Here is a 12861-nt window from a genome sequence, read left to right on the forward strand (position 1 = left end):
GGAGGGGGGGAAGGGTGGGAGGAGGGGGAGGGAAATGGGAGGAGGTGGAAACTTGTTTTTTTTTTCCTTTTCTCAATAAAAAAAAATTAAAAAAAAAAAGAAAAAAAATGGTGACATGGATGGAAGGGAAAGTAGGGAAGTCTGGAGCAGGAGATGGGATTGAGGAAGAGTTCTGATATTTCATAATTCTGAGATTCTTTCTCTGTGAGGATCATCTCTTATGAGAATTTTCACACAGTGTCTTCCAGATACTGATATTTCAGAACCATGTCTTACCAACAGCAGCAGTGCAAGCAGCCTAGAGCCTTGGACTCCCTCAAAGTGTTCAAAAGTCAATCAAGAATTGTGAAACACCCAATTTTAATTCCTTCTGTCAGTTTTCATGCAGAAATGATTCATTAATATACATTAGAAGATCGGGAAGTGATAAATGTAGCAATGTGGCAGATAGAAATGTAAGACTGATGCTTTTTCTGTCTCTGTCTGTCTGTGTATCTCTGTGTTTATGTGCAAGAATGAGCACCCGTGTTATGTATGAAGGAGTCAGTATTCTATGTGTTTTGGGAGATCCCAGAGCTCCAGTTGGTGTGTACCACAGCCAAGGTGGACTCGACAGCTCTTCACATAAGAGAAGTGTGGGAGATTATGAGTCTTCATGCTGACCACCTAAGCAGGAACATGCTTAGGGCAGGTACGATTTTAGTTCTTCTATAGTCATGCTAAGCAGCCTTATAATAATAAGCATATACCCCAGATATCTTGTTGGAGATGGCAGTCCTGATGAGGGCGAGGTTAAGGTCCAAGCCAAGAAGCCTCCCCTATAGACAGCATATTCGATTTTCTTTTGTTACAGAAAAGACTTAAGCCTATGCAGCAGACCAGACCCATCTCTGGGAAAAGGGTTGTGAGCGATAAAGTTGAAAGCATGGCTCAAGTCCCTTGTAATACTGTCCTTCTTCAGCACTTAGGCAAATTTTGGCTAAAAACAGAAATATAAATGGGCCATGAATCAAATAGTATCAGTGAACTGAGGCAAAATACAGCACATAAGAAATTTGTAACAGGGAAAAGAAATACTATCTTCAATCAAGAAAGACAGTGTATACAGCTAGGAAAGGCTTGCTGAAACCAAAGAGAGAAGAGGGCCTACTGAGTCACAGCACTCTACAGTGATGATGTCCAGACACAGGATATTTCACATGATGTAGAGTCCCAGTCAAGCGAGTCATACATGGATTTGCAAGTTGATTAGGAAATTCTTGGACCTGCCTCCTGTCAGTCAGCTCTACCCCCTCTGGTTGGGGCAGTCAGTGCTATAAAGAGGTCCTTGGCTACATGACTGCAGACTCCTGGTACTCAAGTCCTAGACTACTTTGGAGACCTTGTGAGTGTTATTTCTTGAGTTGGTCTGTCTTTATGGTCTGTTTATGCCCTTCAGTCAAGTTTTAGGGACTGTGTGTGATGGTTTTTCCTTTTCTTTAGTATGCAATTGAACACAGTGTATTTCTCTTTCATATGCATCTCTGGTGTCTTTTCATAGTCCTATGACTTACCAGGAATTAGAACCCAGTTTTTCTGAGGTGTCCTCTACTCTGCCACCAGACAACCTGCTGGGATGTCACAGGGACAGGAAAGTCAGGGATATTTGTTCTGAGACTATCGAGGACTTCAGACCTTAAGACTCCTGTATTGAAGATGTTTCTCTGTGAAACACCTATGTTTCATTGGAACAGATATTTTCTCCTGGAAAAAAGCATCAAACAAAGATATCTCACAAAGAAGGTGGCACAGATTGCTGACAGGAAAGGGAAAAGCCAGGCTGTCCTAAAAGAGGAGTTAGGGATACATGCATTTGTGGAGAGAGAAATGGATGTGATGTTCCATGTCTCCATCTATCTTCCCTGTGTGTATCACCCCTAACACTGTCATGTAATGTCTTTCAGATCCTGAGCCTTCAGCACGATGTCTTACCAAGAGCAGCAGTGCAAGCAGCCCTGCCAGCCTCCTCCTGTGTGCCCACCCACAAAGTGTCCTGAGCCTTGTCCTCCCCCAAAGTGTCCAGAGCCTTGTCCTCCTCCTAAGTGCCCAGAGCCTTGTCCTCCTCCAAAGTGCCCAGAACCTTGTCCTCCTCCTAAGTGCCCAGATCCATGCCCCCCTCAGCCATGCCAGCAGAAATGCCCTCCTGTGCAACCTCCTTCACCCTGCCAGCAGAAGTGCCCACCCAAGAGCAAGTGAGTGCTTCAGCAGTTACCAGGACTAAGAGAAAAGAAGTAAATCTGTCTCCCATATCTCCATGGTAACACTCCCATCCTCACTTCAAGTCTCTCATGGATACAGAAGAATTGTCTACATTTTTGTTCTCCACGTGTCTGTGATGTCCCCTCATAAGGAGGGCATTCCTGTGAGGTGGTTGTGTTTCTACTGAGAATGGTCTTTCCTGGCTTGTTAATTGTGCCTCAGATTCTGTGGGGGTGGGGAAGGCAGCAGCTTTCTAGCCTGTGCACTCAGAGGATGATTCCAAAACTCTCAGTCTCCTTCTTTGTGTTGTTACTGTGGTTTCATTTCCTGAATAAACTACACTCTGGTTGATAGTACTCATGTGATCTTTCATTTCTAAAACTCATTCTATTACCTTTTTGATATGCTCTGGTTACATTGTTTTTAATCTTTAATCTCCAGGTCATTCTTCTGTAATCATATTTTGACTGAATTTTAGATCATAATCTTATTTATGATTACTTCATGTTTGTTTGCTTGAGAGAAACATAATTTCATTTTACACACCTATGATCTCTCTTTTAGCCTGTGATATCTTAAGATTATGCTATACTCAGATATGCATGCATCACTTAGGATACAATTTCTCCCTCCACCCCCGTGTATTTTGCTCTCACTTGTCCCCTTCATCTGATGTAATAGTTACACATCTACATCAACCTACCCTTGTTATGTTTTCCTCCTTCAATATTGAAACACCGGTGCCAACCTCGTATTTAAGATTGGATTAATTTCCTTGAGCACAATGACATGCAGTTGCATTTATTTGTCTGCAGAGGATACGATATCATTGCTCCTTGTGATTCATTTTAGCGGGATATTTTCTTATCTCATTCATTCACTGTTGAGCCATGAGACCGATTATTTAACTTTCATTATTAGGTGTGGTTCTAAAAGATAGATGGATATGTAGGCATCTCTAATGTATACTATATTTGACTTTTTTCATACAAACCCACATAATGCTGGTGAATCATTTGATAGTTCTACTTTAGTGTTATTTCTTTTGAGGAAACCCCACACTGATTTCCATATTTGATGGGTTATCTACTCTCTCACAGTCTGACAGCTTCTATTCTATTTCCTCCACTCCTCTGCCAGGACATTTTATTATTTTGATTGTCTTCATTCTTACATTACAAGAATGGTCCTCTGGTGTAAGTTTGGGTTCAAGTTCTCTATTGCCTAGCGATGTTAAACATTTTCTTGTTAATGTTACTTGTGGAAACTCTTGGGTATGCATTTGGTCATAATTGAACTAATGCATGCCATTTTGTTGGCACAATCTGAGGCACCTCATTAATGCTAAGTGAGTGATAGGTTTAGAAGCTGCTGGTTGACATAATTTCCACTACCCTCCCTACTTCCATTTGTAACATCCGCATCATCATTACCAGTACCGGAATCATTATCACAATCCCTACAAGCCATGACACCAGCTAGCACTGCCTACCTCCGCTATCATTGCCACCTTCTCTACCATTACCCCACTAGAACAGCATATTCGTGTCCATCACCATTGCCATTACCAAGATCCCAATATCTCCAGCACCAACAGCATCATCAAAGAAATCAAGTAAAATATTGTTAAATGTAGAAATATATGGGAAGGGATTCCAGGCAGGAAAGCGAGGTCTGCATGGAACCTCCTGTTGTTTGTTACTGTTTTCTTCATATATTAGTATAGATTTTGATTTTTTTCAGGGACCTTTTCTTAATGGCATAAATTGTATCATAGTAAAATATTAAATTAAATGAATAACTAGAAAAATATTATAACTTCATGTTCAGGCCTGTGATTGACTCCTAAAAGTCCTTAAAAACATGCAGGTTGATCTTAGGGGCATCTGACCTTACAAGATTATAACACTAAGGGAAACAAATGTTTAACTCAATCATAGCTTGTTAGGAAAAATCTTAAGAAAAGCCACTCTACCAATCCAAAAGAACTCCAACGAGACCACATCAAACCAAATTAAATGCCTGTGTTTAGTAGACAGCACACTCCTGGCTGGCTGGGAGAGCATGGTGAGGGGAAGGCAGAGGAAGCACACAGGCAAACCCAAAACCACATGTTTCTCTTTTTGGAGTGAGATTAAATACCCTGTGGGGTCAGTGCTTTGGCAGGCTGGGAGTTGGAGTCCAAGCACAAAGCACTTGGTAGGCTGGGAGTTGGAGTTCAAGTGCAAAGCACTTGGCAGTCTGGGATTATACTTCCAACTCAATATTACATTCCAAACTCTTTGGATATAGGGGTATTAGAGGACTGGGGTCTCACTTTTGACCAAAAATCCTAGAGTCCTTGGATATAGGGGCATCAGTTCAAGTCTGACTGCTTCCTGCAGGCATGGGCCACGTGGCATCGCGGGGGCTGGGAGGGGAGCTAGAAGTTGGGCTCATTTTCAGTGAGAGGTATGGCTGGAGTGGCATCCTGTTTGCTGTCATTTTGAAGTCTTCAGGCAGCTTCTTTTTGAGGGAGATGAGAAGGCAGGTAGCTGGAAGAAAAAAATAATGCTATTATTGGTCCTCTGAAATGGGGCTAGCCATAGGATGGGACACAATAGCAGATGGAACAGATTTTAGTTGGAGATGTCCTTGATCCAAAAGAGTCAGATTTCTGTTGGCAGGTGTCCTTGATTCAGGAGTGTTGGTACCAATGGTAAAGTTCCAGGAGCTGGTGCAGGTGCTTGGCATTATCTGGAGAGCACTTTGTGAGTTGGTCTTGGCCCAGGCATCAGGAGTGACCTGTAAAATATGCTTAAAATTGGCTGGGGTAGCAAAAACCTTTGGAGACTATTAGGTTTTGTTTTTGTTTTGTTTATTCCAAACCTGATTTTGATACAACAGTAGAACTTTTTCAGGAACCTGTATGAGAACTGGAATAGATTTACATCTTGGTGTCATAGCAAAAGCTATTGCTTTGGTTAAGACAATTAAAGTAGTTGGGAACCCTGGATATTTAAGATACACCCAAAACCTGTTAATCCTGGACTATGAATCCTGTTAGAGAACAGTACTTTAAGTTGTCAAATGCCCTTAGACAGATCTGGGAGGGATAAATGAGCAAAAATGAGACAGCTTTTTAGTTATGCAGGCAATCCCAAATCCTCTCCTTGTCCTTGGAGAACACCAGTCTTGGAAGCAGGGCTTGCTGTTAGCTGCTGAGTATGAGAGGACCAAAGGTTTTCGTGTGGGGAAGATTTAGTCTACCTGGCTTGGCAGGATGAGAAGATAGATTCCCAGGTGAAGCATCCAGAAAGATGGAGAGGTAAAAGGCCACTTTTGCTTTGTGGGTTGCTTTGTCAAACCCAGAGGCAAGGCATGGAGACAGAAGGTCTTCTGTCTTCTTGGAGGAGCTAAAAGATGCTGTGAAAGCTGCAAGTCTGTATTAGAAGCTCTTGTTAAAATGCTATGCCTTCAGATCTGTAAAGGCACTTGAGAACCAGGTACTATTATCTGGTGTGGGAGGTCCTTCTGTCTATGTATTGTTTTTATTGGTTAATGAATAAAGAAATTGCTTTGGGCCTATAGCAGAGCTATAGGGGAACAGAGATAGTCAGGGAAAACTAAACTGAATGCTGGGAGAAGGAAGGCAGAGTCTGAGAGGTCATGTAGCTCTGCTGGAGACAGATGCCAAAACTTTAGCCGGTAAGCCACAGTCATGTGGACATACACAGATTAATCGAAATGGGTTAAAGTAAGATGTGAGAGTTAGTTAATAAGAAGCAATCTGGGATCACTAATTATAGGCTCAATGTCCTTTGTTTATGGCTAGAAACCAAATATGAGTGAGTACATCCCATGCTCCTCTTTTTGGGTCTGGCTTACCTCACTCAGGATAGTGTTTTCTAGTTCCATCCATTTGCATGCAAAATTCAAGAAGCCCTTGTTTTTTACTGCTGAGTAGTACTCTAATATGTATATATTCCATATTTTCTTCATCCATTCTTCCATTGAAGGGCATCTAGGTTGTTTCCAGGTTCTGGCTATTACAAACAATGCTGCTATGAACAGCGTAGAACATATACTTTTGTTGTATGATAAGGCCTCTCTTGGGTATATTCCCAAGAGTGGTATTGCTGGGTCCAGGGGTAAGTTAAATAAGGAGAGCCCAAAGAAAAACATATAGGCATCCTCCTGAATATTAACCTTCATCAGGCGATGAAAGGAGACAGAGACAGAGACCCACATTGGAGCACCGGACATAAATCTCAAGGTCCAAATCAGGAGCAGAAGGAGAGAGAGCACGAGCAAGGAACTCAGGACCGCGAGGGGTGCACCCACACACTGAGACAATGGAGATGTTCTATTGGGAACTCACCAAGGCCAGCTGGCCTGGGTCTGAAAAAGCCTGGGATAAAACCGGACTTGCTGAACATAGCAGACAATGAGGACTACTGAGAACTCAAGAACAATGGCAATGGGTTTCTGATCCTACTGCACGTACTGGCTTTGTGGGAGCTGAGGCAGTTTGGATGCTCACCTTACTAGATGTGGATGGAGGTGGGTGGTCCTTGGACTTCCCACAGGGCAGGGAATCCGGGGACTTGATCGGGGGAGGGGGAGGGAAATGGGAGGCGGTGGCGAGGAAGAGACAGAAATCTTTAATAAATAAATAAATTTAAAAAAAAAGAAGCAATCTGGTAGCACACATGCACGCAGAAACTTAAACACATCATAAAAACATACACACTTATGTAAACATATTGTGGCCACATCATTCTAACAAACAGACAAATAAAGCACTTTTAGAACAAACACTGTAAAAGGAGGTAGGGGCAAAGGCCAGAAAATTACAGCAGATAGCTTAGAGAAGTGGGGGCGGTGGGGGAGGAGGTGGGGAGCATGCATCTATAAACCATGCACTTTTGGAGTGTTGTTTTCTTTAAGTTAGATAATTAATAAGTTAGATAAATTTAAAAGAATTTTTTTTAAAGGCGCTTAAGGGCAATTTGAAACCAGTTTGGAATTGCAAGAAACCCATTTTAAGCACACGCTTGAGTGACTCAAGTCTGTTACAGCATGTCCGCCAAGATAATTCTTGAGCTGAAGATGGGGCTGTGAAAAATTGAATGTCTGGTGTCCCAGATCAATCAAAGTCACCTCAGTAAAAGTGTCTGGCTTTCACCTCGTGGGTCAGGTCTCCGGCATGGGCATGCAGCTTTATGGGAGAACCTGAAAAGTGAATGGGTCACCCCAAACCCTACTGAGCATGCACTTTAAAAGAGGAACTTACCTGGAGCTGATCTTGCCTGGCAGAGGGCATGTGCGGGTCCTGAGTTTTCCAGCACTGCCCGGGGCCCTGGGCCCATGGGAAAAAAAACGGACCCTTACAGTGGGACACTCCAACTGTTAGGAAAAATCTTAGGACGAGCCACTCTGCCGACACAAAAGAACTCCAATCAGATCAGATTAAGACACATTAAATGCCCGTGTTTAATAGATGTCACACTCCCGGGTGGCTGGGAGAGCGTGGTGAGGGAAAGACAGAGGGAACACACATGCAAACCCAAAACCTCTCGTTTCTCTTTTCGGCTTGAGCTTAAATACCCAGTGGTTGCTGTGGTGCTTTATCCATTAGAAGAATAATAGTACTATTGGATTATCCCCTAGGGTCTGTGTCCTATCTAGCTATAGATTCTCTCCCCTTTACCAGTGTTAGGTATACCCTTTGTCTCATAGAGAAGGACAATAAAGTCAAGTAAGAAGTGGTCAGTTTCTCCTATTGGCTTATGCTACTATCACACCAGTGGGCTTATCTTATCAAGTCAGTGTTTGTTGTAACTTGCAATGTTCAGACCCGGGGGAGGTTGGTGAGTACTTTTCTCATTCAGCAGAGGGCGTTGCACCTTTCAGTATCACTAGGGCTGAGCAGTAGGGTTGGAGTGTCTGGGTGAGTACCTCCTAGAATTCTCCATGTTCTTTATCTTAAACATTGATGTCTGCAGAAACAGGGTCTTACCACGAAACTCTGGAAATTAGACAAGGAATAAGCACTAGTCTGTAAGCTAATAGAGTTAGTCCATAGGATCCCACTAGCTGGAAGCTAAAGGAGGTAAAGTATTACTGCTACACAGGTTTGCATTTGATGGTATGAGTTATTTGCTTGTGGTTTTGTACCCCTTCCAGTAGTAAGGTAACTGGATTAAACATTATATATATTCTAGTAAGCTTTCAGAGTAGTAGATTTCCATATGGCTTTTTCAAAGGGTATTTAATGTTAACCATCTCTCTATGCCCTGATCTACCCTGCCCTCTCATGTCCTATCACAATGTAACTCACCCGTTTACATCATTTCCCTTTATCGCTTTGTACCTTCTGAGTGGGCTATATCCAGAGGAAGAACCTCTGTTTAACCGGCCCTGTGTTATACTGACATCCCAGGTCACCGTGCAGTTTTGTAATTGTGATGACTGAAGCCAGACATTGCCTAAGATCATCCTTTACATGTGATATGCAAACATGGAGCGTACTGAGTCTCCTACTGACCTGGCCCTATGGTATGTGTACTAACCTTTATGAGCCATCCACTGGTGGTGTGTTTCTCGGCACCTGGCCTCAGAACTGATGACTCGTTCCCTTCAGGGACATAAATAATTATGTTCTCAGTAAATTGTTCCTCACTCTGAAAGGCACTGACAGTCACAGGGAGCTGACACGCTTCCCTGAGTTTGATTCAGTACCCATGTGCTTCTCAGAGCAGAGCTGGGACTAGTTAATGGCTTTGTTTCCTGTTCCTCATTCTGTTCTTTCTTCTCCAATTATAGAGCACCTTGTTTGGACAAAAGAGAGTATTTTTCTGTTTTCTGAACTCTTTCATTTCTCCCTCTTGGGAGGTTCTAGGTTCTTAAATTCTGGGTATTGATTTATACCCTTGTCTACTTCATGGGGCATCCCGAGTATAATCATGAGAGCAGTTACAGTCATCACTGAGGTTGCGAAGTATTTTGGAACTTAATCTTCAGACTGTCCTTCTTGAAGATGATGTTTTCTGCAAGTTCACGTACTCTGTCCTTTGGAAGAAAGATGATTTCTTACAGAAAATGTGAAGAAAAAGTTTTGTTTTCTAGGTTAATGAAACAAAATGGTGACATGGAAGGGAAAGTCAGGAAGTCTGGAGGAGGAGATGGGATTCAGGAAGAGTTCTGATAGCTGATAAACGTGAGATTTTTTTCTCTGTGGGGATCAACTCTTGTGAGAATTGTCACATAGCGTCTTTCAGATCCTGAGACTTCAGCACAATCTTACCAACAGCAGCAGTGCAAGCAGTCCTGTGAGCCTCCTCCTGTGTGCCCACCCACAAAGTGTCCAGAGCCTTGTCCTCCTCCAACAGAAACAGAGCCTTAACTTCCATCCAAGTGTTCAAAAGTCAATAAAGAAGTACAAAAACACCCAATTTTAATTCCTTCTGTCAGTTTTCATGCAGCAATGAATCATTAATTTATATTAGAAAATCGGGAAGTGATGAATGCAGCTACATGGCAGATAAAAATGTAAGACTTAGGCCCTGTCTATCTGTTTGTGTCTGTCTGTCTGTCTGTCGTCCGTCTGTCTGTCTGTCTGTCTGTGTGTATGTAAAAGAATGAGCACCTGTGTTATGTACGAAGCAGTCAGTATTCTATGTGTTTTGGGAGATCCCAGAGCTCCAGTTGGTGTGTACCACAGCCAAGGTGGGCTCAACAGCTCTTCACACAAGAGAAGTGTGGGAGATTATGAGTCTTCATGTTGACCACCTAAGCAAGAACATCCTTAAGGCACATGTGTTTTATTTCCTTTATCGTCATGATAAGCAGCCTTATGGAAATAATTAGAGGGGAGTCTATATACCCCAAATATGTTGTTAGAGATGGCAGTTGTGAAGTGCATCAGGGTTAGTCCCAAGCCCATCAGCCTCCTCTATGAACAGCATATTTAATTTTCTATGATTACAAAAAAGAATTAAACCCTGGCAGGAACCCTGAGTTGTCTCTGGGAACAGGTCTGTCAAAGACGCAGCTGGAAGCACAGCTGGGGTTCCCTGTAATACTGTCCTGCTTTCAGCACACAGATGAATAATACCTAGAAAACAGGAATATGAATATGACAGTGCACCAAAGAACATCAGTGAGCCGAAGCAGGGCAAACGGGACACAGAGAGGTGTAACAAAGAAAGAAATATAATTGTCTTCAGTCAAGAAAGACAACTGAGATAACCGGGGAGGTCTTGCTTGAAACTGAAAAGGCAGGAGGGCCCTACAGCGATGGTGTCCAGGAACAGGGTATTTCCTATTTTGTAGAGTCCCAGTCAGACAGTCATACATGGATTTGCATTTTGGTTGGGAAATTCTTGGACCTGCCCTCAATCACAGCTCTACTCCCTCTGGGCGGGGCAGCCAGTCCTATAAAGAGGCCCTTGACTGTGTGACTGCAGACTCCTGGTGCTCACGTCCTGGACTCTGAGTTTGGAGAACCTGGTGAGTGTTTCTTGGGTTGGTCTGTCTTTATGGTCTTCTTATGTGTTCCAGTCAGTTTTGAGGGACTAAGTGTGTATCCAATTGTATTACTGGGATGAACAACGACAACTTAGCAATCAGAAATATAGCAATGGATACAATGGTCCACTGTGAAAGGTGTCTTTTCCTTTTATTTGGTAGGAGGTTGTACAGAGTATTTTACTTTTTCATATGCATCTTTTGGTGTCCTTTTCAGAGCCCTATACTTTAACATATATCAGAACTTTGAACTTTCCTGAGCTGTCCTTTATTCTGCTACCCCATACAACCTTCTGGGATGTCACAAGTGACAAGGGAGACAAGGCTGGGTTCTCAAATTGCTCAGGGTTCCACAACTTGAGACTGTCTGTCTCAAAGGAATTTCTGTGTGAAATGAGCCTTACTTGTTTCACTGAAATAAAGTATCTTTTGCTTGAATAAGGCATGAAAAGAAGGTTCTCCTAAGGCTAGAGTCACAGATTGCTAAGAGGAAAGGGAAAGGCCAGGCTGTCCTAAGACAGGATTGGGGAAGATGTACATGTGTGGAGAGAGAAATGGATGTCTTGGTCTATCTTCTCTGTGTGGATCACCCCTTAACACTGCCAAGTAATGTCTTTCAGATCCTGAGCCTTCAGCACGATGTCTTACCAAGAGCAGCAGTGCAAGCAGCCCTGCCAGCGCCCTCCTGTGTGCCCACCCACAAAGTGTCCAGAGCCCTGTCCTCCTCCAAAGTGCCCAGAGCCGTGTCCTCCTCCAAAATGCCCTGAGCCTTGTCCTCCTCCAAAGTGCCCAGAGCCTTGCCCTCCTCCAAAGTGCCCCGAGCCATGCCAGCAGAAATGCCCTCCTGTGCAACCTCCTTCACCCTGCCAGCAGAAGTGCCCACCCAAGAGCAAGTGAGTGCTTCAGCAGTTACCAGGACCAAGAGAAGAGGAGGAAATCTGTCTCCCATACAGAACACTTCCATCTCACTTCAAATCCTGTCGTGGATGCAGAAGGATCTTCTCTACCCTTAACCCTCCTTGTGTCTGTGATGACCCATCATATGCAAGGCATTCCCCCTTGATTGTTTTCACTGTGACTTCATTTCCTAAATAAACTACACTGGTTGATAGTAATCATGAATTCTTTCATTTCTTTTAAAGCTGATTCTATTACTTTCCTGATATGCTCCTGTTACATTCTTTTTATTCTTTGATCCCCGGATCATGCTGTTGTAAGAAGATTTTGACTGTATTTTGGGTCATAACAAAGACTGCTTAGTGTTTGTTTGCTTGAGAGAAAGAGCTTTATTTTGCACAACTACAATCTCTCATTAGCTCATGCTATTTAAGAAGATTATGTGATATTAAGATAATCATGTGGCACTTAGGACACATTTTCTCCCTACACCCCATGCATTTTGCTCTCAGCTGTCCCCTTCATATGATGTAATAGTTACGCATCTACATCAACCTACCCTTGTTATGCTTTCCTCCTTCATTATTTGAAAGATCGGTGCCAACCTTGTATTTAAGACTGAATTTAGTTCCCTTAATTTGATGGCATGTAGTTTCATTTATTTGCCTGCAGAGGGCATGATATCACAGTTCTTTAAGACTTAGTATCACTCCAGTTCATGTAAGTGCCACATTTTCTTATCCCAACCACTTCTGGTGTGCAGCTGAACTGACTTATTTACTTTGCATGTTAGGAGTAGTTCTGAAATATAGATGGATATGCAGGCATCTCTATGTATGCTGTATTTGACTTTTTTCATTTGAACCCAAGTGATGATGCTGAATCATATGATCATTCTGCTTTAATGTTATTTCTTTGGAGGAAACCCCACACTGATTTCCATATCTGATGGGTTAATCTATTCTCTCACATTCTGAGACTTTGTCTTCTTTCTCCTCCAACCTCTGCTAGGACTTGTTATCATTTTGATGGTCCTCATTCTTACATGGGCAGAATGGTCTTCTGGTGTGGATTTGGTCTTCAGTTCTCTCATGGCTAAAGATGTCAAACATTTTCTTGTTAATGTTACTTGTGGAAACTCCTGCTTGCCAAAGTCTTGCCTTTGGTCACAACTGAACTACTGCATGCCATTTGATTGACACAATCCGAGGCTCC

General features: G+C 42.8%; 2 protein-coding genes across 2 annotated transcripts; both read left to right on the plus strand.

Moving 5' to 3' along the window:
• The first annotated feature begins 1962 nt into the window (after positions 1–1962).
• LOC102000386 (small proline-rich protein 2E-like) lies at positions 1963–2235 on the plus strand. Its single transcript, XM_005367273.1, has 2 exons — positions 1963–2010; positions 2065–2235. The coding sequence occupies exons 1-2, from the start codon at positions 1963–1965 to the stop codon at positions 2233–2235; spliced, it is 219 nt and encodes a 72-aa protein (XP_005367330.1).
• Positions 2236–11388: 9153 nt separating this feature from the next.
• Positions 11389–11646, plus strand: LOC102000675 (small proline-rich protein 2D). The gene has a single exon (XM_005367274.1). The coding sequence runs from the start codon at positions 11389–11391 to the stop codon at positions 11644–11646; it is 258 nt and encodes an 85-aa protein (XP_005367331.1).
• Positions 11647–12861: the final 1215 nt, after the last annotated feature.

The sequence above is a fragment of the Microtus ochrogaster genome, unplaced genomic scaffold (assembly GCF_000317375.1).
Source record: "Microtus ochrogaster isolate Prairie Vole_2 unplaced genomic scaffold, MicOch1.0 UNK16, whole genome shotgun sequence".
NCBI classification, from domain to species: Eukaryota; Metazoa; Chordata; class Mammalia; order Rodentia; family Cricetidae; genus Microtus; species Microtus ochrogaster.